The 26,745-nt window shown below is 37.9% G+C and overlaps 2 protein-coding genes across 4 annotated transcripts in view; both read left to right on the top strand.

Annotated features, from left to right (window-relative positions):
- Positions 1–9,637, top strand: part of dgkaa (diacylglycerol kinase, alpha a) — a 38,173-nt gene extending 28,536 nt beyond the window's left edge. The window contains exons 19-24 of the mRNA XM_081609226.1: positions 1,344–1,408; positions 1,684–1,774; positions 1,889–2,075; positions 6,499–6,616; positions 6,778–6,838; positions 8,236–9,637. Of these exons, the coding sequence (XP_081465352.1) occupies positions 1,344–1,408; positions 1,684–1,774; positions 1,889–2,075; positions 6,499–6,616; positions 6,778–6,838; positions 8,236–8,310 (597 nt within the window). The 3' untranslated portion in view covers positions 8,311–9,637. The remainder of the gene's footprint in view (positions 1–1,343; positions 1,409–1,683; positions 1,775–1,888; positions 2,076–6,498; positions 6,617–6,777; positions 6,839–8,235) is intronic.
- Positions 9,638–10,839: 1,202 nt separating this feature from the next.
- tamalin (trafficking regulator and scaffold protein tamalin) lies at positions 10,840–25,243 on the top strand. Of its 3 annotated transcripts, XM_008414453.3 has the most exons (9): positions 10,840–10,990; positions 11,095–11,294; positions 14,039–14,091; positions 15,055–15,109; positions 17,527–17,629; positions 19,566–19,659; positions 22,569–22,635; positions 23,028–23,094; positions 23,845–25,243. In XM_008414453.3, exons 2-9 carry the CDS (start codon positions 11,097–11,099, stop codon positions 24,336–24,338), a joined length of 1,131 nt encoding a protein of 376 aa, XP_008412675.1. In that variant the 5' UTR covers positions 10,840–10,990; positions 11,095–11,096; the 3' UTR covers positions 24,339–25,243. The 3 variants fall into 3 exon arrangements, with proteins under 3 accessions (XP_008412675.1, XP_008412674.1, XP_017161071.1); XM_008414452.3 differs by having other exon boundaries at positions 10,841–11,294; XM_017305582.2 differs by lacking the exons at positions 10,840–10,990; positions 11,095–11,294 and adding an exon at positions 12,877–13,390.
- The last annotated feature ends 1,502 nt before the right edge of the window (positions 25,244–26,745 follow it).

Here is a 26,745-nt window from a genome sequence, read left to right as displayed (position 1 = left end):
AGCTAAAGTAGCATTGAGCACTGAATTTTTGAGTAACAAAATTATTAATTTACCCCAAATTATTCATTTACAAAACAAAACACATGAATCTGTTTAGCATTGTGTCTTAGGGTACAGGCTAATTCTTCTAACTAATCAGTTAGCCTGTTTAGCTTAGCATAGTTTACTGTATAAAACTCTTTTTTAGTGTCATTATGCTAACTATGTCAACTTAACCTACCAATAGGAATAGAGACGGACACTTGGCCGCGGTCTCCTGTATTTACATTTAAATATCAATTAATAGAAAATGTCCCATTTTTTAAATCTAAATAAATTGAAACAATCAAAATTATATATTAGTGGCGGTTATGGAACAACAAAGGGCAGAGGCTAATTTTTCTAGTCAAACAATTGGCCTGTTTAACTATACAACTGTATAGAACTCTTATTTTTTAGTGTCGTTTTGCTAACTGTTCTCAACTTACGTATCATCTTAAAGTCAAACTTATTTGAAATAATTAACAAAAAATATTAATGGCAGTTGAGCAACAAATGGGCAGAGGCTAATTTTTCTAGTGACAAAATTAGCCTGTTTAGCTTAGCGCAGCTTCACTGTACACAACTATTGTTTCGTTATGCTAACTGTGTTCAACTGACTCATCAACTTAAAGTCACTTAAAGTTACTTATAGTTACTTAACCAAACTTGAAACAATCAACAAAAAAATATTAATGGCAGTTGAAAAATAACAAAAGGGCAGAGGCTAATTTTTCTCCTGAAACGATTAGCCTGTTTAGCTTAGTTTAGCTAAACTGCTTACAGCTCTTATTTCTTAGTGCCATTATGCTAACTCTGTTCAACTTACTTGTCAACTTAAAGTCAAAATTACTGAGCCAAACTTGAAACAATCAACAAAAAAATAAAGGCAGTTGAAAAACAACTTTTGAAATTACCACATAACTTGAAAAACAGGCTAATTTTTGTAGTCAAATTTTTTTTTTGCAATTTGTGTAATGTGTCTAATTTTTGTAGTCAAAAAATTTGCCTGTTTAGCTTAGTGTAGCTTAACTATATACGACTCTTACTTTTTAGCACTGCTGTGCTAAATCTATTCAACTTATTCATCAACTTAAAGTCAAAATTACTGAACCATTATAAACTACAAATTGTAAACTGTCTAGTTACCCCCTCTTCTCCATTAAGAATAGTTATTTTTGTGCTGTAGTGTGAACACATCAACCTGCCAATGGGACTAGCGATAGTGCCTTTGCTATAATCTCATGTGTTTACATGTAAATGTTAATTAATGTTTCTCATTTTTAAATAGATATTCTGCATTGCTGTTTTATCTTTCTTGGCAGGATGCCTCCATCGCACACAGGTTTCATACAATGAGGGAGAAGCATCCTCAGAAATTTAACAGCAGGTAGGTGTGCTTTATTGGACTGCGCTCATTTTATTCCCTTATTTATCCAGCACAGGGTAAGAAAAAGCAGTATCCCACTCACATTCACAAGAAAACTGCTAAAAGATGAAAGCAAGGCAATGTTGGGGAACAGTTGTCTTCAGTTCTGAGCAACACAGGTGGTGCCAACAGATGTGTGTCTGCGTCACCGCACGGCTTCTCTTCCTGAAACACAAAACGCTGTCTGAATGTGAAGCAACAGTTAAACCTAAAAGACACATTTTTCAAATCTGCAGAATGAAGAACAAGCTGTGGTATTTCGAATTCGCCACTTCAGAAACCATCTCTGCTTCCTGCAAGAAACTCAGCGAAAGTTTAACAATAGAGGTGAGCACGTCTCACCCGAAGCAACACACCTGCAGATGTGCATTTAAATTTTGAAATAAGCAACAAACAAGGTCGCAGATTGCACACTAATTGTTTTATCTCTCTTCCTCTCAGTGCTGTGGCACTCCTCTGGATCTCAGTAATGTGTCTTTAGAGGGGATTGCTGTCCTGAATATTCCCAGCATGCACGGTGGCTCCAACCTGTGGGGCGAGACCAAAAAAGCAGATATTAAGGGACAAGCAAGTCAGGAGGAGTCTGAAGTGATTGTCAATCCAGACATCCTGAAAGTGACTTCCCAAGGTATTTTCTCCTCCGCTGAGTGATGGAAGTAAAACCTCAGCACATCATGTGACTTGTGCAATATCGAAGTTCCTCTTTGCTCTGCAGAATCCATTAGCTAATTGTTTTTAAGCGATTCCAAATCCAGATTTCCTGTTGCAGCTGTTATCAGTTAAAAAGCTCATGTCCACAGCAACAAACCGCACAGTGACGAAATCAGACCAGCATTCGATTGGCTGCATGTGAAAATAAAATAATCAAATGGATAAGCACATCATTTACTGGGATGCTCTTTTCTGTTGGACATTGTGTTCATTTTCTGCGGCTACAATGGGTATACATGTTGTTCCTCATAGTCATCAGTATGGAGCTTCAACCCACATCTCATAATTGCAGCTTGTGAATCATACATATCCTGCCTCTGCCCAGCCTTTCAGGTTATTTTCAGTCACGAGAAGCATTTTAAGTGGAGAATCCCTCACTGAGTAGCACAGTGAGGGATCAGGATATTTTATTTTTGTTGTAATTTACTAGAAACTAGAGATGTGCCGATCAGGTTTTTTCCTGTCGATACCGATACTGATCACCCATGAGGGCCGATCACCGATACCGATCACATAATTATTTATTTATTTATTTATTTTTATCATAAACACTACCGGTTACATTATGTGGAAAAAGGAGCCATGAATTCACCTTAATTTAGACAAGAACTTGTTTTTAATAACTTTTTCCAAGAAGAAAACTAAACAAAACAGGCATTGTGCAAATTGTACTGCTATTAGCAATACTATCTTTAACAGACTGAGAACATGGAGGCTCTGAAGAGGCTAAATAATGCAAAGAGACAAAATAAAACCTCTCAACATTGCCAAAAAATTAAAGTATAAAACTTAACATTCAAAGGCAAATACAAGATCCATTACAATAAACAATCCAGAGTTATTGAATGAAACCTTCCTGATAGCATGGCGGCTAGCTGATTACTGCTAGTTCTGAGTGGCTGTTTCTGACTGAGCGGAGTAATTATGCAGAGCAGGGAAGAGATCGATTATTTTTTTTAGAGATTATCTGTCTCATGTTAGGACAGCAAAAGTTTTAATACGTATGTAAAATGTATTTTTTTTAGTTAGATGCTGCAGCTTTAAGCAGAGGTTCGGTGTGAGAGTCACTACCAGGTGGAGCAGAAGCGATATTACTACCTGTAGCGTAGCAGCGGTTCAACAGTGAGAGCAAAACCAGCATCTTACATCGCAGCTCGAAGACTTAAATAATTTTGCGGATTATTTGTTTAGCTTTCTGACCGTCATGCTAATCCGGGTGAATGTTTGTAGCTGCGTGCTGCTTTACCGAAATGAGATGCAGCTGATCGGTTTGTGTGATTGGCAACAAGAGACCATGATCGGCGATCACCGATCATACACTTTTTCACGGAAATCGGCCGATTATGATCGGTGGCCGATCAATCGGCACACCTCTACTAGAAACCCTTTGTGAGCAGGTGTAGCTGTTTGTGCTATTCTATGATTTCAGGGTGGTTAATTTAGGACAGGTCTATGGTCTATACCCGTGTTTCTCAACCTTTTTTGGCCCAGCACCCCCCTAGCTTTTATCCAGGTCCCTCACCGCCCCCACCAAAGAATTTGCAGGCTACTTTGCACTGACTATTATTTTATTATTAATATAACTATCACTATTGTAGATGTTTTGATTTTTATGTTTGTTTCTGTATTTATCATCAAAACTAATAGAGAGAACAAAAAAGCCATGTGAATAGAAATTATTTTTACAGGGGTCTACGAAAAATGAACATTCAAGTTAAAATCGGTAGAATCTGGGTTTTTTTTATTCTGAATATAAACAAATTTTACTACTTCAATGTAAAAATATTAAATAATTTATTAGGCAATGCTCCCTAATGAGAATGGCTATTTTTAGAACTTGCCCCAAGGGCGACTGACAAGGGGCCCGCGGGCGACAGAAGACCCGCGGGCACCGCGTTGGTGGCCCCTGCGATAGTCTATACAAAACATGTCCATTACATTTTGTGCTCAAAATCATTCTTAGATAATGAGATTTTAGTCTATTTTGAGTTTCTTTCAGAATCAGCTGTTTTAATCACTTATTGTTTTTTTTTTAGCAAAAAGAAAAGGCAGAAACAGAATAAAGAGCTGCCTATACAGAGGATAATGCTTTGACTATTTAGCACAGTGGTCCCCAAATTTTTTCCTGTGAGGGCCACATAACTACATAACTTTTCCCTTCTCTGGTGGGGGGCTGGAGTCAGTTTGTAACAGAAGAAGTGTTACACGTTTATCACCTGCGCTGCCGGAAATTGTTGACGGTGGCGGGGGCGTTTCTAGATTGATTTTTACCCAGAAAGCACATGGGCAAAAACCGTTAGTGAAACGGTCACTGGGACTGACTAGTATATATTCCATTGAGGGAAAGTAACTTTAACATATGTATTAAAGGCTCGTTTTGAAGTATAAGCTGCTACTTACAGACATTGCTTCGAATGCGCCGTTCATAACAAACACGTGTGTTAACAGTACTAATTAAATAACATAAAAGTCAAGCACTTCCCTAAAAGTCCAACAGATGGCAGCAATGCGCCATTCAAAACAAAACACCCACAGTTTACAGGACACACTTCCTGCTAAAGAGCCCCCTGGTGGTTGAAGAAAAATCCACATATAAACCGGAAAATACAATATATGAAAAAAAATCTGAATGCTCTCTGGTATTGTTCAGGGGGCCGGACCAAATGTGGCGGCGGGCCGGATCCGGCCTGCGGGCCATAGTTTAGGGACCACTGATTTAGCAGATTAGTGTATTCAATTATTATTCAGGTCCTCATTCTGTATTATAAAAGGTAAATTTTCTAAATTTTCTACCACAGTTATGCTTCTTGTAGTCAGTAAGTGTGCCAATATTTCCATCAAAAATATTTCTTCCACATTTGCTGTCCATTGATCTAACTTTGACGTTGTTTCCTTTCCTTGTGGCTCTTTTGGCTTCATCTCCAGTCTACCTATACAGATCTAAACAATTCATTGGCACTACATGTTCTAGTATTTTCTGTAGCTCATTTAACATTATTTCTCGCCTCTTGTCGCTTTAAAAATTAGCTGCTTCTGGCCACACCCCCCAACTCAACGTTTACACTCACAGTTGAAAATGGCTGCTAACAGATGTGAAATTATACAGCCGTACATATTTGGAAAGCATTTAGCAGTCTAGTAGTCCAGTGGTTTCTGGATGGTAGCAACAAAACAATAACAAAAGGCTGGTCTGTAAAAACATCTGACCAAACTTCTGGAACTTTTCCTGGGTTGCTAGGTGACGGGCCGGCCCTGGGTGGGGTTGCTAGGTAACGGCACTGTGCCCCTCCAGTGTTACTCAACAGTTCTTTGTTGAAAAGGCTATTTTTCCAGACACCAAAAAACATGAACTTACTGCCAAAAAACAGCGAGGTGTTTTTTTTTTTAAAGCGCTCTGGCTGTTTTTAGAAGCAGTAGAGATCTAAATGGAAGCATAAAAACACGCAAAATATGAGTTCTGTATGTTATTGTTAATGTTAGAAGGAGGAGAAATGGGCAAGTGTGACGGTTTCAAGGGTTTTCCTGATCTGTCGGGACCAGTACCTACACTGTAAAATTTTTGAAGGTGGTTTAACTTGAAAATGAAAGTCTACCTGCTGCCTTGAAGATGCAATTCAAGTCAACAAGAAAATTGTTTCATTTTAACTCAGAAATTAAAGTTTATGAAGTTGTTTTAACAACAAGAGATAAGTTGTCTAAACATCGTTTTTTAAGTTCTTTAATCTTAAATGGTGAGTTTTGACTTAATGTTGCAATTTAAACCAAATAATGACTAATTAATTAATCTTTCAATTTTTTTAACTGCTAACCTAAGAATTCAACTCTTGGAGGTTTGATAAAATTAGTAAAAAGTTAGCACAACTTACTACTGTAAGTTTATCTTTCACAAACTCACACATTTAGGTTCAAAATCTAAAACTTGCTAAATTTATTTGACATAAAGAGTAGAAGATAGTAGAAGATATCTATCTTCTACTTCTGCAAATGTGGCTCAAATATTTTACGGCGTATGTTAAACTGTCTAAAGGAAGAACAGTGGTGAACCGGTGACAGAGAGAAACCAAGGCTCACTGATGCTGATGCGGAGTTGAGGCAGGTTTACAGTATTTTGTTTTATTCAACAGAAGAGCTACTGTAGCTCAAGTTGAAGAGAAAGCTAATGCTAGTTCTGATAGAAAATTGGACTTGGATGGTTCTACCATCCCTGTGGATACAACTGGGACACAAACCACCTGCCTGGGACCTTCTGCCACCATGTTGTTGTTAGATGCCACACCAGTCCATACCTGTGTCTTTCTGATCAAACTGAGCTGTTTGTTTTCTCTGCTGGTGTTTGTCAGACCTCAGCGACCGCCGGCTGGAGGTGGTTGGCCTGGAAGGAGCCATGGAAATGGGGCAGATATACACGGGTCTTAAAAGCGCTGTGAGGCTTGCTAAAACTTCCCAGATCACCATCAGGTAGGAGCGAGTCTCTAAGACTAAATAATCACTTCTACTTATGTTAATTACAGCTGAAAGCAGATGTTTGGAGTACAAATTCACATTTACAATAATATATTTTGGGATTTTTAATTAAAATCTCCATGCAACTTTACGATTTGTTTGTGTTTCATACTCAGGACGAAGAAACCGTTGCCGATGCAAATAGATGGAGAGCCATGGATGCAATCCCCCTGCACGGTAAATAAAACCTGGAAATATCATTAGAGCTGGAGTACAGCAGGGTTTCTGCAAGGTCTTTAAAAATTTTATTAAAAAGTCTTAAATTTTGTCATCTCAATTTCAGTCCAGAATACCCACAGAATGTATTAACTTTAACTACTTGGATGTTAAATAAACTTTTTAGTTTTTTCATTCCTTTCTTCTTCCACTGTATTTTTTATTTTATTTTTGAGAAATGACAGCTTTGGGTACGATGTAGCATTTGAGCCGTTGTAGATAAAAGAAAAAATGTGGCAGCGGGGAAGTAAATATCTGTGAAAAAACCTCAGACGTTTTGAAAAGTAAAAAAGAAACATGCATATTCTCTGATGTCAAAAAGTCTGATATCTGCAAGAAAAAAAAATCCTTGAGCAAAAGAATAAATTTACATTAAAACTAGAACGTTTTCAGACGTTGTAAAGTCATATATTTCCATGAAAACAAATCAAAAGTTTAGAGATTATGAAGTCAAATATTAGCATTTTTGTCACAAACTATTTGTACCACAAATGATTGAAATGGTACATTCACAAAAATGTTTTCTAAGCTGTAAATACTTAAACCTTAGAAAACATTTTTTGTTCCAGATGTCTGACTTTACAATCTCAGAAAACATTAAAAAAAAGTCTGAGAAATTTTAGATTTTCTTCCCTTAAAATGCTTTTTAAAATTTCTATTAACTGCCTTTAATAATTGAAAATTATTCTACTTTTTCTTGAAAATTATGACTTTACAACAACAAAAAATATCCAGGGTTTTTTCTTGTAAACATGAGATTAACCTAGAAGTTTGACGGGGTTTTTTTTGCTGGAAATTTACTCCTCTGTGACGACATATTTCTTTTTCCTTTATGAATAATGATTGCAATACTCTAGCGCAGTTCATAGGGATGCAATAAAAAGATTTCTGCAAGTTTTTAGAAAGTTAAAAAGTAAAAAGTTGTCTCAAATTTTTCACATTTTTCCAAAGACAATACTATTATTTCATTTACTTTTTACTTTAATTATTGAAGAATACTTGCTGGCATTTATTTGTTTAATGTTCTGTACTTTTCTTATTATTATGCTTTTAGTAATTTAAAGCCAGCCGTTGTAAAAACCATGAAAAATTATCCAATTAAAAATGTCCTACTGTTGTTTTTTTATGGAAATAAAATCTATAAATGCATATTTACAACCTGCTCTTTTCCCTTGAAATTGTGTAGAAGCCATAAAGTACATATGTTAAGATTTAGTTGTATAACTAACGTAATCTAAAATTAAATATGCTTTACTGAATCTTGCAGAAACCCTGTATTGGAAACAGTTTTAATCGCTGCATTAGCTTCAGTACAATGTTTGATTTGGTAACGTTTTTAACCGCCTCTTGTTTTCCAGATTCATATCACACACAAGAATCAGGCGTGTATGTTGATGGCTCCTCCCTCTAAACCATCAGGCTTCTTCAAGTAAAACTGACCGTCTTAATGCATGTTTACTGTTTATCCAGGACTGACACTTTCTGATATAGAATCAGTGTCTGAGGTAGTTTAATATTTGCATTATAACAAAGAAAATAGGATGTTTTTTCCAGACATCTTGTGTCTGTAACACACATTTCAAGCATGGCATCATATGAAAACAGACTGAATGTTAAACTATGTTTGCATTGTGGCCAAAAGGATTTTGACCAAATTATGTCAGTGTTAGTAAAACTCTCCGGTCCTGCTGTTTCGAAGCTGGACAGCAGGTGGGAGTGCTGCTCTTTAGAAACTTTAGGTAAGGTGAAAGTGGCTGTGATCTTAAATAGGACAACTGTTTGGCTTCACGTGCCTTTATAATAATTTCTCTTTGGTTCTGATTAGATTGAAGACCGAGGTTTTCTGTATGTTTGCACTTGGAGGACTGACCATGTAGTATTCTTGTTTTGTTGTGGCTGTACATATTGCTCTGAAAGCCAAATGTATGTTTAGAAACAAAGGTGGAGAAAGAAACACCTTTATTTCAAATTTAGGGTAATATTTTAGCTCTTTTTTAATTGTTATTTTCAAACATATACTTGAAAACTATTTAAGGGAACGGAAAAACAAACGGCCTGCTGTTCCTCTCTGTGTTTTCCAAGTTTTTTTTTTACCCTTATGTGGACCAAACTTGGTTTTTCTGGGTTTGATTAAATCAGAGAGCTACTCATTAGTAATCATATTATCAATACATATTCTCTGAATGTGTTATGAGTTAGACTATTGATTGGGGCTATTTATTACAGTATACGTATTTAAATGCTTTAACAGCTGTATCATTTCAGTATAGCTAGAGAATGTAAAAGTAATAACTCCATGTAAAGATTTTAATAAATTGTCTGGGATTCAGTTTGTGTTGTGCTCATTTAACACATTTAACAGAACATCGTGTAATTGATTCATTTTACCTCTAGGGGGCAGAATTTCTCTTCCAAAACTTTTATTAACTCCATGTTTAATATAAAGTATGTATTCGCATGTACTAACAAGCTGCTGATTTGTTGTGTGCATTCATTTCTTTTGTGATTTGATTCCCAGTAAAACACAAAGATTGATAGAGACTTGGTGCCTTGAAAAATCATTTATATCCCTTGAACTTTTCCGCTGTTTGTTTGGTTAAAGTCACAAATTTCAGTTAATTAGTTATTTGGATTTTATGCTATTCACCAACACAAGCAAGAACAATCATTGTAAAGTGTAAAGAAAGGATTGTTGAATTAAAATGTATATTAAGAATACATGGCTTTCACGTGTTTTTACAAATAAAAATGTGAAAATTGTGACCTGCATCTGTATTCACCTCCATTCACTTTTGTCCTTGAACAAAAGCAGTAAAACTTTCCTAAAAGGCTATTTAACATGTAGATACTCAGATTACACTTGTTTAATGGTTTAATACCTCATTTTAACTCATTTAGAGCTGCAAATGTTAAATATTTTGTTGGGCTAGAAAATGTTTTTAATGTTAGAAGATGCTCAGCAACAAAAATGAGATTAATTTTTTCTAATAGTTGGTGAAACTGTCACCATGTTGTGACAGTATAGCAAGAGACAGATCATGTATGAATAAAATTGAGCTCCGCCTTCTCCCAATGCTTACTTAGAAACAACCAATCAGAGCCATGAAGAGGGTCTTAGCGCTGTCAATCACCTTGTGTGAGCACTACTCATTGCTCCCCACCTTCACCTCTGTACTCTCTCATAAATGCTAAGGCAGAGGAAAAACAGTTTTCCTGGAACTGTTGTTGTTTTTCCACCATTTTAACAGTCTGTACATGAGGATGATTGACAGCGCTAAAACCCTCATTCTGGCTTTGATTGGTTCTGACTGGGAGCAGTGAATTTCTTCAGATTGCAATAGTAGAAGAGGAGGAGGAGATTGATCTTTTCACGTTTTATCTATCTATATTATACTGTCACTGCCTCCTGGTGAAGGTTGGCAGAGTACCCCAAAAGTATTACTACTTCAACATACTTTGACTCAAGTAAAAGAAAAAGTAGCCATCCAAGAAGTTACTTAAAAGTAAAAACTATTTGGTAATAACTGATCAAATAGTCATTTAATATTGTAATATTACATCATCAGACAGACCAAAATATAAAGTTAAATGGAAATTTTGGTGTTTAAAAAAACAAAATGACAGTAATTCTTGTAAATAACAACAAAAAAAAAAAAAAAAAATCAGGCAAACAAAAAAAAAAAAAATTAAAAATCAGTTTCTTTTATGAAACTTTAACAAATCCTTCAGGTGTGTGTCTGTGTGTAGTGAATTTCTGATTAAAACATGTTTGTTTTTCATTCAATATAGACTCAAATAAGAGCAGCAAAACTTCATAATAAAATTCCTCAAGTAAAACTAAAAAGTACAGCGCAGTAAAAATACTCCTAAAAGTAATTTTTGTCCATTCAGGTAAATGTAATTGAGTAAATGTAACTAGTTACTACCCAACTCTTGACTGCTAGTCTGATTCCCTTGAGTGTGAAATGTGAAAGGGAAACGCCCGAGGCGCTCCTGAAAGCATCACAGTCATGGCTGTTGGCACTCGTTACGTCGCTCGGAGCTAATGAGTCCCCGCCTCCACCGCCTGTTGAGCGGCGACGCTTCGCTCCCAGGAGCCGCAGTAAAGTTCTGGTGAGCTTCACGTTGAGGCTCAAACTTTCGGCATCTCTCTCCGTCGCTTGTGTCACACTTTGTACCGGACAGTCCGCGGCTCCATTTCATTCACTTCCCAACAGCAATGACGTTCCGGAGGCTGAGGAAGGTGAACTCCAGCGGGGTGGACGGAGGATCCGCATCACAGGACAACGACATTTATTTCCCGTCCTCAAAGTCGGACAGCTGCAGGACGGTGGACCTCCCGGCAAACTCCTCGGAGGTTTATAACTACAAGACTCTGGCTTATTCTGGGGGCACGCTGCCCAGAAACTTCAAGAAGGTAGGGCTCAAAAATCATTTTATTAATTTCACACCGTCAAATTTACCTTTTAAAGTTACTAATTTATTATTTGTAGAAGTAAAAATAATAAAAGAAAAAACTGATTTTTTTGTTTTTGTTTCCAATTAAACTCATAAATAGCCAGCAATATCCTCAGTCATCACTAAAAGCAGCATGTTCGGTCCAAAAGCACACGTTTGGGACAGAACAGGGGCGGTTCAACCCCACATGGGGCCGTTACTGGAATCGTAATGGGGGCCAAGGAGCTTCCAGCCACATTCGATCATTATTTCACTTTTCACTTTTGTCCTTTCATATAGTTGAGTTTTTGGTCATTTTCTCCCAGTTTTTCTTTTTTTGTTCTTTTGTTCTTGGATGTTGCATCAGTTCATAAAACCAGTTTTATGTTTGTTACTTGCTTTAGTTTATAGTTTAGTGTCATAATGGTATAAAACTCCATCACATTTACAATAATGTATATAAATAATATGGGTTTTTGCTGTGAAATTTTTTCGGCAATCAACTGAACCACAATCAGAACATACAATTAAATTACATTTTAAAATTGAGTTTTCCCCCCCCCCTATTTCTCTTGCATAACTCATTAAAATATTAAGCCCCCAAACAAAACTGATACAGTAGATTACTAAAGCCAGAATGGTTTGTTGAATGAGAGTAAGTTAGGATGAAATGGAAACCAGAAATTAATATCATCCACATAGCATAATCAAATTAATTGACTTTACAACAACTCGTTTGTTGCTTCATTTAATAAATTAACATTAATCCAGATCTTAATAACATTTGCTGATAATTTTAAGTAGTTTGCCCTTATTTTGTTGACCAGATCTTTACGGTAATAAGAAAACATCAGATTATTGTTGATGATAAACATTCAGCTGGGTAAATATGTAATTTAAATGCAAAGTTTTAATAAACTGCACTGAAATGTATTCAAATACCAAAATATTGTGTCCAAGCAGTGCTTTGTAATTTCAGCATTACACAAATTATGCATCTGTAACATCAGTAACAAAATATTTTACTCAGGAAGGGAAGTTTTTCAGCCACTCTTTAATTTACCATAAATTATCAGATATTTAGGACGGGTTTACCCATGATGCATCAGAACGAGCTGCCCTGCTGTGGTTCAGGGTCTGATGTAGCAGTTTCTTGTACTTGATCTAGATCTTGAAATAGATTAGTGATAAGCACGAAATCTGAGAAATCGCTAATCTCTTTCAGATCTTATCTTTAGATGATTTTTGTACTTCTTGTGGTTTTGAAAACCCCCTGCTGAGCTCGTCATTTTGGCTCTACTGGAAGATTAAGTCATTTATTTTATAGTGACTGACATTTCTTCTTCTACTCTGTCCAAGAATGAGATCAGTTTTCTGTCTCATTCTGGTCACTCAGCAGTTTTCTGCTCTGGGTTTTCTCCAGTTGTTCAACACCAATTTTGGCCTAAGAGACATTTGGGGTGTTTTCACAAAACACTATTGAAAAATAGTGGACTCTGTTTGATCGGGAACCAAAATTGCAACAATTGTTACATTTTCACTGTGTCAAAAAATCCAAACTAATTGAAAAACCCGTTCCCCGCAGCACATTTTCAGCAACAAGGCAAATCGAAGTGCTAAAATTAAATTTTTGCTTACATTTTACAGAGATGAAAGTTGCGCTCAGTGTCTTTGGAGGTTTTCATGTCGTTTCCTTCAGTAGTTCTTGGTGCAGCGCCGCCACAGGCGCGGAGGGGAACATGTTTTTCAGTTAGCTTGGATCTTTTGACACAATGCAGCGTGAAATCGAACCGAAGTAGCTGAAAATGTAACAATTGTAGCAGTTTTGGTCCGTAATCGGACCGAGTCTCCCGGACTATCAGGTGTGAAAACACCTCTGGAGAATCCCGTCTCCACAACGTGTTGTACAGCGCGGCGCAGTTATTAGGAACCCCACCCACCCGCTGCCTGCAGCGGGGCCAACAACACCGCATTGTGCGAGCTCAGGGACGGAGACCCCGTCAGGTCCGCCCCCGGCTGCTCCGTGTGGGTACTTGGGAATAAATGCCCTCATTGAGACAAGTGCTGGACAATTCTGTAAGTGTTGGGACTTAAAGAAAGCAACATTTTACTGGGCAGAGAGCGTCTGGTACAAAGCAGGCTTTCATGGGAGCAACATTTGAAAATGATTGAGGAGATTTTCAGCCAAAGTATCTGGATGGTTACATGTCGTTTTTACACAGTCAGGTAGAACAGGAGCCTGACCTGCTGCTGACTTTGGTTTATCTCTCAATGCGCTTATTGTAGCCCAGTGTTTACCACAGAGCCTTGTGTGTTTCTGTTTATAGCCTGGAGTTTGTGTGATTGGCTCTAAATAACAAATAAATAAACCAACAGTTTGTGCGCTTCGGGGCCAGCTGATCTGCTGTGAAACTCAGGCTAAACTTAGCTTCAGGTCTAATTCCCAGTTGAAAGTAAACCAAAAGCATCCCAGACATGCATGTCTAGTTTCACTCTTATTATTATCAAGCATAATAGATCAGTGGCTTAAAAACACAAACACACAACTTGCCACGCGCTTGCTACTGTTAGACCTGACAGACCGGTCGGAGCAGTGATGTGTACAATGCATCCTGCACATGTTGGACACTTTGGGGGGGGGGGAATCCCTTGTGAGTAATCTGGCAGTAACCTCAAGCAGGTGTCTGAGATGTTTCATCTCTCGTTTTCGTTTTCTCCTCACAGGGTGGAGGCTCGCAGAAGTGGAAACCCCTAACGCTGCCCCCAGAACCACAAAGGTACAATCTCCTCTTCGTCACAGCTTTCTTCTTCTTCTTCTCTCACTCTGACGCCACGACTGCGTCATCGCAGAGTCCGTGTCCAAACAGAGAGCTTTTGTAGATTTAGGTTTTCGTGAGATCTGTAAAGCGTCTTCATGAATTTTTATGTCTTCTGCTGGTGGCATTTCATTGTCCTGTGTCTCTGTGACGTCCACATGCAGCTGGACACAGAGGACGTCCTGTGCGGCCAGCAACTTGTCCTCTCATGCTTTTCAGACACTGTACTAATAAATCCACATGGCCTAAAAGCCTCTTGAACTTTTCCGCCTTTTGTCCCATTGCAAAGACAAACGTCACTGCAATATTTTTGGTATTTTATGTGATTCACCAACAGAAAGTAAGGCATTGTTTTGATGTAAATATTTATGTGATTCACCAACAGAAAATAAGGCGTTGTTTTGATGTAAATAAAAAAGAGAAGACTGTAATTATTTTTGTGAAAAACATATCATGATATAAGTGTTTCGCATCAGTCAAGCAATAATTATTTACAATAGTTCTTTATTGTAAATATTGGAAACTGGTTACTGGTTATCCAGTTTTTCACTTCATGCTTTTGTTTGTTTTTTTTAAATTTTTAAGCAGTTTAAAGTGTTGCTACACAAGTTACTCAACTGGTTGTTGGTAGCATTAATTAACATCAAGGTCAAATAACATAGATGAATATCTATTGATTAAATGATTTCTGAATGCAGTAGATTGTATGAGATATTATTTATGGGTGTCAGAGTTTTACATTTTACATCTGTCAGCTGCTTAATTGGTTTATGACAGAGGTGCCTTCCTTCAGTCAATAAAAGTTACTTTATTTGAGAATAACTTGCAAATAACTGACTTTCATTTGATTGTACAATAGATGAGTTGATCTTTTCGACTCTTTTGGTTTTAAATCGTATATTCTTTCTTTCTTTCTCTGTTTAGGAAGGTGGTGGACTTGGAGAAAAATGAAGAGGAGACCTTTGGTTTTGAGATTCAGGTAAATCACACGATTAAATAGGATTTTATAGTTTTCTAAAATGTCAATTCTCATGCTTTAAAGCATCAGAAACAATCAAATAATTTCTACAGATTCACTGATCCGATATTAATATCTCTATCGTCTCAATATTAAAAAATCATCTATGTGGCAGATCCATAAGTGCAGATCTATCCGATCTAATTCTCTTTTTGCTCTGACTGACATCATGCTTATTTCTTTTATATTATATTTATATTCCCTAATTGCACTTTCTGCACCATTGAAAGAAGGTTTATTATTGTTTATTTTCACGTTTGACCACATTAGCCAACCTATTGTATTACATAGGCTGTTCTTCTCATAATTGCACTGACAGAACAAATTAAAGTTGTGTTGTTTTTACATATTTTTACCAGTTTTTAAGCTATTGATGCATTAAAGTGTGCTGTACTGATGCAGAGTTATCATATAAATTTGTACGTTTTCTGTATTGGATCAATATCGGTTGATGCTAAACCTCAGATATCGGTATCTGAGAAAAGTGCATTCCTAATGATTTCCTGCGTCTCTGAATCGAGTTGTTTCTTTGCGCCAGCGGGAGTGAAAAGGTCATGCATCAGTCGAATAACTTGTTCATGTTCATCCCATGACTGAAGCCTTTTTTCCCCTGCAGCATCTTTATTTTAAGCGCTGTGGTTTACTCACACGTTGTTGATGTAAAAACTGCTCTACTCTCTCCCAACATGCCAGCAGGAACTTTACTCAAGCCTCCAGCCCCCCTGCAGCGCCACGCCTCACTCTGTTTTTCAAACTCATTCTTTGAATAGTTTGCAGAAATGATCAAAAAGTATGAGCATAGCATGGATATTATAATGTGCTGCTGCTCACACAAAGTCTCAGGGAGTGAAGGGCTTCTTCTAGGAAAAGACACGGTGTTCTATTTGCGCTTTCGTTAGGCGTTCCCGCCCTTCCTGCCCGGCTGCGGCCAGAAGGAAGTGAGGCCATGAGGAGCAGTTTGATGGCCAGCAGAGACCGCCATGAATGTGGAGTCTCGCATTTCCTGGTGCTTTTCCTTCCTCCGAGTCGGTACTGTGGATATGGAGCTGGGAATGCAGCATGCAAATGTGAAATTTGCCTTTCAGTGATATTTGCATGCTAACATGTTTACCCTGCTGGTTGCTGAGAAGGAAGCCACTAGCTATAAATACAGGCCAGATCTGAATCATTTCAAATTTCCACTGGCACTCTCATGCAACCTGGATGCATGCTATAACTGGAGCAGAACCTGTGCAAGGCAGATGCAAACTTTTGCAACGTTTGTCCGGTTTTATTGTCTTTTTTTAACCGGTAATGGCCTCTTCACCAGCAGCATGTTAACTGTCTAAAAGGTATCTGGTATGGGGAAGTGTATTTTTGTCCTCTCTGACCTGTGTGCAGAGGCGCTATGGCCACCGAAACAAGGAAGTTCATTGAAATGCATGTGGAAGTAACAAGTCAGAGTTTCCAAGACAATGAAATATAAATGTTAACGCTGGCATGGAAGTACGCAAACAGTTTAGATAAATTAAAACAGCAAAAATAAGGAAACATGTCATATTCAGCAAACCTGTGAAGCTACAGAAAGACTCAACAAGGCTGCTGAAATGTTTATTTATAGCCGTTATGGGCATGAACGTCATTTTATTTCAGACAACAACTTGAATGATTCCTATAAACAACAATTGACTTCAGAAGTTAATTTTTTTTTCTTAAGAATTGTATCTTTAAATCTACTTTTAATATTGCACAATTTTGTATGTTTTTTAAATATTTGTCAGAATAACCAATTACAAAAATGCTTGTTAGTTGCAGCCCTTGTTCAAATGCATCATTAAATATTACTCTTCTATTCAAGCCCATGATGAGTCTATTCATCCCTGTAGTTGTTGCAAAAATTTGATGCGCGCGCGCACACACACACACACACACACACACACACATACATATATATATTTCTATATGGTTGAATTGTATTTTCTCTCGTTCTTTTTTCTATTCTATGGGACTAAATCAGTTGTGGAAAAAATAGTCTTTTCATATTTGAACACAAACACATTAACAACATGATTGCATCCTTTATTTTCAGGGTTAGTGAAAAAGACAAACGTAGATTCTGGACGTTCGTTAAGTTCTCTGTTCGGTTTGTTTTGGGAGGCGAGAGGAAGCGGCTCTTCTTCTATGCTTGCGTGCGTCACCCATGTGCGTCCTCTGTGATAAAACGGTTTTCCGGTACTGTCCGTCATGACTTCCTCTGCATGCGGTTCAGTGGCTTTCTGTCTCTGATGTTGCACTGTTACCACAATATTTCAGAACATCAGAAGTAAGTCGGTTTTGAAAGCCGTCTAAAAAGTGGAAGACCTTTTTCACCTTCACATTCTCTGTTGTCTCTTTCCTAGACTTACGGCCTTCACCACCAAGAACAAAACTCAGTGGAGATGTGCACGTTCGTGTGCCGGGTGCACGACGGCAGCCCGGCCCAGCTAGCAGGACTTAAAGTTGGTGAGTGAACCTTTTTTTTTTTTATTTTTAATTTTTTGCTTTTCTCTCCATGGTTTACTGTTGTTTTTGTTTTTTTTTTGGATGAGACCTGAAATAACCTGAAAAAATGCTTGAAACAAACAAAAGGGAAGAGAGCATGACCAGTTTCCTTTGTGTTTTTATCAGCTGACATTGTGCCCATTACATCAGCACAAACCAACCTGCTGCTTGGTTGTTTTGGGAAGTCGAAATGCGGCTGCTTAATTTGACATTTTTCCTGCTAACAAACAACTATTTCAGCTGACACATGCAGCGCCTTCAAAAAGGCGTCAACACCCCTTAAGCCTTGTCACAAAAAAACTGAAAAGAGCCACAAACTGCTGCCAGAAGTGACCCGCGTTGCTAAATAAATTCCACCTCTGTGTAATTTAATCTCGATTAAAGCAAGCTCAATAATTTCTATTTGCATGTTTGTTCTTCTCTTTCTACCAAAACTATAGGCTTAATTCATTTGGTTTTTACAGACGCTTCATAATCCATTTTATTTGTTCTTTTAGTTGTTTTGTTTATTCATCCTGGATATTTGAAATGTCTTCCAGTTCCAGAGTTAAATATTTTCTAGAAATTAGTTTATTCATCTTTGAGAGAGTGAACTTGCATTATTATACTATTACCATTAAATTACTTGAAAACAACATTATCGTTCATCTGGGATGATTTATCGTCCAGCAAAATTTGCTGTCATATCAGTTCTACTTCTTAAAGCAATAGAGTGAGATTTCTGCCCAGTCATCTTTGCAAAAATATATCGAACAAAAACACTTTCTAACAGAAATGTTCAAGTCTTATAGAGTTGAGTCACTTTTAGTTTTTAGTAGAGGTGAGCGATATGGACTTTTAATTTTATTGCAATATTTTATGGTGCTATTGTGATAGAAAAACATTATCATTAAAAAAACTATTGACTGCTTCTTCTTCTTTTAGGCAACATCGCACTGCTTTTATAACGCCAGACAAATATTGTTTTAAAATTTCAAATAGGCGTCTTTAGAACTTAAACTTACTTAAAGAAGTGGCATTATTACCAATATGTTAGCTAAAAATGGTTTAAAAACAATATTATAATTTATCGCAATAACTTCTGAAACAATTTATCATTCAGCAAAAGTATTCAGTTTGTAAACGTGCAAAAGACTGTAGATAATAACACTAAAGGACCTCCTGCTGCATTTGCCATTAAATGTATCGACTCAGGGGAGACTGAAGACAAATGCATGCCACACTTTTCAGAAAAAAAAGAGAGGGGGGAAAAAAGGTGTTATTTTTCTTCAACTTACTTTCTTTTGGTTTGTCACATAGATTCCCCCAAAACGGACTGAAGCAGTGAGTAAAAAACCAGAGTGATAGTTGAGTGTGAAGCAGAAGAGGTTCAGGAAAGGACAGGAAATAAATAAATGTGAGCCGACACCAGAGAGCTTCTGTGTGCCTCAGTAAATCGTCTCTGCTTTTGAAAGTCGTCACGGCTCAGTCACGACTCGCCGAGCGCCACGTCTCCGCCGGTCAGCGAGGAAAGAGAGAAGGTGTTTATCTCTTCCAAATCCTAACTGGATGTGTCAGTTCCACTTCTTTCACTTCTCGCTCGCTGTCCTGTCTGGACACAAAGCACGTCGAGTCCAAACCACATCTAATCGCCTCATGCCACTCGCTACGAAGATGAAACGGCTTCAGCTACTTAACGCCACACACACGTGAAATATTTGGGTTCTTTTCACCGTAAGGAAACTTGGAGTGCAGTGACAATCTGAATGCCACGCCTGCACATGTGCGCTTCACATGTGGAGAGGTTTCATCCCTCGGTTGGCTGCATCTTCAGGAAATTAAATCCATATTGACTGGGAGCATTGTGACCTCATGGCGGTTGTTTAACACACGTGTGTGTGTTTGTGTGTGTGTGTAGGGGACACCATCGCAAGTGTGAACGAGACCGCCGTGGAGGGATTTCTGCACAAGGACATCGTTCAGCTCATCAAGTCATGCGGCAACACACTGAGGTACGGCTGCTGCTAACGATTATTTTTACAAATCGATTGTTCTAGCGATTAATCGAATAAAAAATTTGCTCATTCTGTGATATAAATGACCAGAAATACATGAGCAGATGCAACTGAACAAATAAGTAATTTTTAAAGAGGAAAATACATATTCTATTGTCTAAAATGCTATAACAGTATTAATTTGGTGTACGGTTGACCATTTGTAAAAGGTTCTGGGTGGAGCATATTTATAGAGAAACTTTTTTTGGAGTGTATCGATTCAGGGGAGACTGAAGACAAATGCATGCCACACTTTTCAGAAAAAAGATAGCTTTATCTTTATCTTGCTTTATCTTTGAAGATAAAGCAAATGTTTTGCTTTATCTTGAAAGCAAAATGTATATATTTTGCTTTCAAAATAGGAAAAATCTGGTCTGGTTCCTACTCTTAAAATGTTGTTTTTTGAGTCTGTATTTTCCAGTTAATTACAAAATTAATTGTCAATTATGTCAAAAATTAATTAATCACGATTAATCTGATTAATCGATTCAGCCCTACACTCTGGTGAACAGTTAAAGGCTGCTTTTAAACTTTAAACCTCAGCTTAGACTTTCATGAAATGGTCTTTTATGAGTCTGCACTTTCCAGTTAGCAGTTAATTGATTGCATAATTAGTTAACAATTACTTCAATATTCGATTAACCACAATTAATCTGATTAATCGTTTCAGCCCTACACTCAGGTGAACAGTTAAAGGCTACTTTTAAACTTTTAAGTTGAAGTTTGTAAAGCACATTTTTAGTTGAGTCCCATCAGACCAGTGGAGAAATTCAAACAGAAGTTGAGAATGTCGTGTGCCAAACTCCTGCTGGTGATGATTGGACGAGTATCTTCCGTAACTTTCTGTGCAGACGGTTATGTTCTGAGTTTCATACTGAGTTACATGAGGACAGACGACCGTTACCCAATATCTGTCCTCCATGTCCTCAGGATGTTCTCAGCTGTGTCAATGTTGGAAACCTACTGAGCCTCTCCTCAGTTATGTCACCAAACAGTTTCTGCAATTCACCCCAACGAGTTTCTTTGCCAGAAGAGCTAAGAGCTGAGTCAGCGGAGAGGGAAAACAAAACGCAAATAGTCAACTTTTTCTGGTCGTGAAGTTTCATTTCCTACTGCTGTTGTAGAGCTAAGAAAGTAAAACAAGAATGTTTTCATTCATCTTCTCCAGCTGAAATTAAATTCCTGTTTTTGGTCCTCTCAGATTTTTAGCTCCAGGTAAAAAAAAACATATTTATGGAAACATAAATGTAGTTTATAAAGTCTACTGGCTTTGAATCTGACATGATAGGAGTTTCTCAAAACTGTGGCAAGTTTTAATCAATATATTCATATAAAACCCATATCTGCCTCAAAAACCAATTCAGCACTAATCAAAGTGAAAATTAAACTACGACTGAGTTTAGTTCAAGTATTTTGTTCACTCAGAAAATTCCTGATTCCTTTAAACGGCAAGAGGGGATTTTAAAGCGAGATGATCAGTTTTATTTCTTTTACACCAAATGATTGAAAATGCCAATGCAGCAATTTTTGTACCTGGTTTTTTAAAAGCGGCGACACTTTTTAGATATTATCCTTCTGTTTCCATCACTTTTATCAGCTTGCTTCCCCACCCACAGTATTTAAAAACCTGCCGTGACTTTTGGTTACGATCTACCGAACACTCATTACGAAAGTCGCAGAAAAATGCTTAACATAATGGGAATTTGAGCCAAATTAGGGACAAAATTAAGCCGTTTGGAGCTCCTGAACTCAGTCATAGTTTACAGTAGAAAAACTGTTCGAAGTTTAAGCTTCTCATGGAAAGTTGAGCTTTGACCGACTAAAAGTTTGTTTTGATACCGTTTGTTTTGTACATAATAGGAGTTTAAGCTTCATAAATTGTTGTTTTTTGTTTTTTGCTTGAGTGATGATGTCAAGCACTCGAGGTTTTGATCTGAAAAACTGTCTATTTAAAATGCTGTGGTGGGTTTAGTTTTTATCTCTTATGCAGTTAATAATACATCGAATCGTTGGCATTTTTGTCTACTTTCACGCAGTGTGTCTCCTAATGTTGCAGGACATGGGGTTTTCTGTCAAATCCACCCAAAGTGTAGTAGTATACACTCACCAAAACTCCCATTCACTTCTATTATGTCTCAGTGGCATTTTTTTCTCAAACCTCTTTTTAAGGGTCTCTTTAACTCGTCGTATCGCTTCTATAAAACACTGTAGACTTATAAAAACTCACACATGGGGCCACCAGAGGCTTCTGCCTCTCTCTGTTAAACAACATTTTGATACAATGTATCGTTTTCGCACAGCACCTGTTTGTTTGAGATTGAATTTCTGTGGGGGGGGTTTTTTCAGAAGGGACAAAAATCACCATAGCAACCAATGACTCAGCATTTTCTGATGCAATTTTCTGGCTTGTTTGAATAATTTCTCCTGTTGTGTGTTGAGTCCCTTACATGTTGCTCTCTGTCTTGTTTTTTGGGTGTTTAATTTGAAGCACGCTCCACTCTTATCCCCTCGTTGAGGCTTGTTAAAGATCGAAGGAACAATTAGTGCGGACAGACTGTGAGCTTTAAGGGTTTTATAGTCGGACGTCATCAACTTACACCCTCTGCTTCACTTATTAAAAGTGCTAGTGTGTAAACGAGTTTTTTACGTTGTTCCCCTGCTCATGATTAAAGGGCGTTTGCACCGTCAAAGTGGAAATGGTTCATGTTTATCCTTCCACGCTTCTTGTAAACGCCAGTCCTGGTTTGGACTTGTGAAAAAAGCCTTTCATAGAGTTTCTTTAGCGGCTTTTTTCTGTCCTTGTAGGTTTTATAAGTGCTTCCTGTTGAGCTTAATAACCCTGTAGTCTTTTGGTATTTCACTTTAAGGCTGGAGACGGTTTACAGTGACTCAATCCGAAAAGCTGAGCTCGAGGCCCGGCTGCAGTATTTAAAGGTGAGTAGTTTCCCTTAAGCTTTTTGTGTGTGAGACAGGCTGATTATGTGTCCAGTAGCCTTTCACACCCACACACACACATTTGGGTTATGTTAAATGCTACGCATTGGGACCCCTTCCCCCTCGCTCCACACCTGTCTCCAGACTACGTCCGCCTGTTGCATGAAGCGGTCAGACGCAGGGAAGCGGCTCAAGTGAACAAGCTTTCCCTAAAGATTACAGCAGCTGTTCTGTTCTAATCCAGTGCAATACAGCCACTACTATAGATACCAAGTCAGCAATTTAAACATCAGCCTATTAGGTGCTGGTATTTTTGTTGTTATTTTTTTCAATGTGTGAAGAAGGTACTTGCTTTGTTTGTAAAGTAACAAATCTTTTGCTTTTCTCTGCAGCAAACGCTTCATGAGAAGTGGGATGAATATCGTTCGTTGATGGTGCAGGAGCAGAGGCTTGTCCATGGTAAGTCATCATTTTAATTCACTGGCTTTACTGATGCCAGCTTTCATTTTACTCATAAACAGATGAATATATTTTCATATTAGAACTGAAACGCTGCAAAAACTCACAATTAGACAAAATAAAAGTGTTTTTGGTTCAGTTTCTGGTACAAATGTCTCGGCACACTTGAAATAAAACAGAACTAACTTTCAAGTAACTTTTCAGCAAAGACATAGGAGCTTGTTTAAAGTCAATTTAGAATATTAGAAAAAGTACTTGTTCCACAGGCAGATTATTTCACTTATAACATGGGAAAAAGTCATGTTTATACTGTTGTTTTTCATTAATATTAAGGATTTATTTGCTTAAATCAAGTGCCTATTTCTTGCTGAAAAGTTACTTTTGAGTTAGTTTTGTCTTATTTCAAGTGTACTCAAATATTTGCACAAGAAACTAGAGCAAAATTACCTCAAGATATTGTTTTTTTTTTTTGCTTTGTTTGTTCTTTGAGGAAAGTTGCTAGATTTACTGTTTTAAGGCAACAAATTGCTTAAGCTTTTAATTTAGATAAAACTGGAAATGTTAACTCCGATGTTAACTCCGAGCTGCTTAAGCAGGACTTTTATGTTCTTTTCCGTCAGCAACGGCAGGAGCAAAATAAGTCAGCAATTTGCGTAATTTAACCTTTTTGTCAATAAATTCCTTTTATATGCTATATTTAAGTCCAGATGTTGTTGCCTGCTGTGCTGACGTTGCTCTCGTCTCCTGCAGGTATCGTAATGAGCGACGCTGCTCTGTACGAGTCCCTGGAGTCTGCAGGAATCTACGGCAGCCTCGGCGCACCCAGCCCCGCGGCGCAGAGAGCCCTCCGCTGCACCGGCAGCACCAGCAGCAGCGCCAGCCTCCTCAGCACGGCCACCGAGGACGACCCGCTCTACCAGACCTGCCTGTACCACTCGGACGGCTACATGGACTCGAGCAGCGCCGACAAACTCAACGAGCAGCCGCCTTCCCAGAGGCAGCAGCGCGTCCGACCGACCAGCGAACTCCTCACCGTGACCAAGACTCACCTGACCCGCAGCGCCAGCACCCGCAGCTACGTGAGGGGATCTTCGTCATCCTCGTCGTCTGTGGGCTCGGCGGAGAAACAGGGAGGATTCGGCTCGCTGCAGAGAAAACCCAAACAGAAGAGCTTCCGCAGGCGTCTCCTCAAGTTCATCCCGGGTTTGAATCGACCGCTGGAGGAAGAGGAGAGCAAACTGTGAGCAACGGACAGAAATAAAGACTAAAAACAACAATGACTTTCAAACTAAAGTGCCAAAGAAAACAGCAAACGGCCTCCAAAGGGTGAAGCCTGAGACCAAAGCGAAGTGTCTGCATTGCTGGAAAGACCAGTGGACATAACTTTTGCTTCGGTCTGTCTCGACTTCTAAGTTATTTATTTATTTTTACATGTTCTTGTCATGCAGAATGAAGGATGTTTCTTTTCTTTCTTTTTTACTGCATGGACATTTTTTGTTCTCACTGCAAAACCACAAAATCTTAGCAAGTATATTTGGTCTAGTTTCTAGTGCAAATATGTTAGTAAACAGGAGCTTTTTTTAAGTGAGTAATTATATAATACTGATTTTAAAAAGTACTAGCAGTCATTTTTATTTAATTTCATTTTGGGATAAATAAAGTGTTTGAATTTTAATTTATAACATAGAAAAAACTGTCTTGTTATAAGTGAAATAATCTACTGGAACTAGTACTTTCTAAAATCAATATTAATTATTTACTTAAAACAATCTTCTATATCTTCTTGAAAAGCTTAAATAATTCCTTAGTATTGATGGAAAAAGTACTAGTTCCACTGGCAGATTATTCCACTGAGAGCAAGACATTTTCCCCTTTATAAGTGAAATAATCTCAGTGGAAATAGTCGTTTTTCCACCAGTATTAAGGAATTACTGACATAAAACAAGCTTCTATTTCTTCCTGAAAGATTCTTGTAAGTTAGTTTTGCCTAAAATATTTACACTAGAAATTAAAACCAAAATTACTTTGCATGTTGTTGTGCTTTTGCAGTGCTGGCAAATCTGTGACAACTTTAAATTGTGCAGCGATCTAGAATGACTCAAAGCCTGTTTTGATTCCTAAAAATAAAATATGTGACATTTCCAGATTATATGCTCCTTTACTTCTTAAGAAGCGTCTCATGCTTGCAGCAGCAGCCAGATGACCTCCAGCTGAATGTGCATCCTCTTCCATGTGATTCTTAAATATAGCAAGCCTTCACAACTTTTCCACCACTTCACAAGGCCGCCCCTCGTACATTTGGAGGCCAATGTGTGGCCGTGAAGCTTTAAGGCATTTAATGGTGTAAGGTATCCAGAATGCAGGCTGTTGTATCGCCTCTGACACGGTTTATTGTTGGGGAAACCAGCAAGGAATGTGCGGAGAAAAGCATGACCCAAAATTCCCAACACAGCCGCTTTCTTTCAGCTCCTGTGGGGCAAATGCCGACTCTTCTTCTTCCTCGCTGCCGTATTCCCACGGCGGACTCAGTTGTCCAGGAGCTTGCTGGCTCTGTGGTTGCGTGTATGCATGCGTGTTTGCTGGGTTGGGGGGTTGCAGGGAGTCTTTTCACTCCCTGGCTCCCGGCTGACCCGTGAGGTCACGGTGGTCACTCTCTGCGTTGGCTTCGCGGCCCTGATCCCTTTTGTCCTCGGCCGCTCATTCACAGACGCATCAGCGGATGACGATGATGGTGAGCGATGGTATGCAGCCATGTGCTACACTGCAAAAATGCTAAATCTTACTGGGTATTTTTGGTGTAGAACAAATAACTCAGTACACTTGGAATAAGACAAAACATTTGATGAACAGTGTTATTTCCAGTGGCAGATGATTTGACTTGTTGTGTAGGAAAATGTCTTGTTCTAAGTGAAATAATCTGCCTGTTCAACTAGTAGTTTTTTTTTTTCCACAAATATTAATTATTGACTTAAAAGAAGCTCCTATATCTTTCTGGAGAGTTTTGTTTTTCTTTCTTTCTTATTTGAAGTGTACTAAAATATTTGCACGAGTCGCTAGACCAAAAATACTTGGTAAGATTTTCTCTTCCAGCTGGGAATGTGCTGAGTTTTATTTATGCATCTTGTTCATTGCTGGTCAGTTTTAGTTTTGAAGTGTGCTGCAAAAATACAAAATCTTACCAAGTATTTTTGTCTAATTTCTAGAGCAAATATTTTAGTGAATTTGAAATAAGAAAAAAAAATACTTTTTGGAAATAAATATGAGCTTGTTTTAAGTCAATGATACCTTAATACTGATTTTAAAAATCTAGTTCCACTTGCAGATTATTCCACTTATAGTGTGGGAAAAATGTTTTGTCATAAGTGACAAAATCTGCCAGTTGAACTAATACTTTATTAATATTAAGCATGTATTGACTTAAAACAAGCTCCTTTATCTTGCTGAAAAGTTACTTGTAAGTTGGGTTTGTCTTTATATTTGCACTAGAAACTTGACTAAAAACACTTAGTCATACTTTGTTTTTTAGTGTAGACCTGTGAAAGAGAGGTGAGGGGTTGCATTTGTTTATGCATGCTTGCTGGTGCCTAAAACATTGGTTTAGAGTGAATAAGCTGAGTCCATAACGAGGGGATAATTAGCAGAGATGACCAT

Source organism: Poecilia reticulata, chromosome 7, assembly GCF_904066995.2.
Source record: "Poecilia reticulata chromosome 7, P_reticulata-male-v2, whole genome shotgun sequence".
Classification (NCBI taxonomy): Eukaryota; Metazoa; Chordata; class Actinopteri; order Cyprinodontiformes; family Poeciliidae; genus Poecilia; species Poecilia reticulata.
The sequence above is the reverse complement of the archived record's forward strand: the minus strand, read 5'-3'. Positions and strand labels throughout refer to the sequence as shown.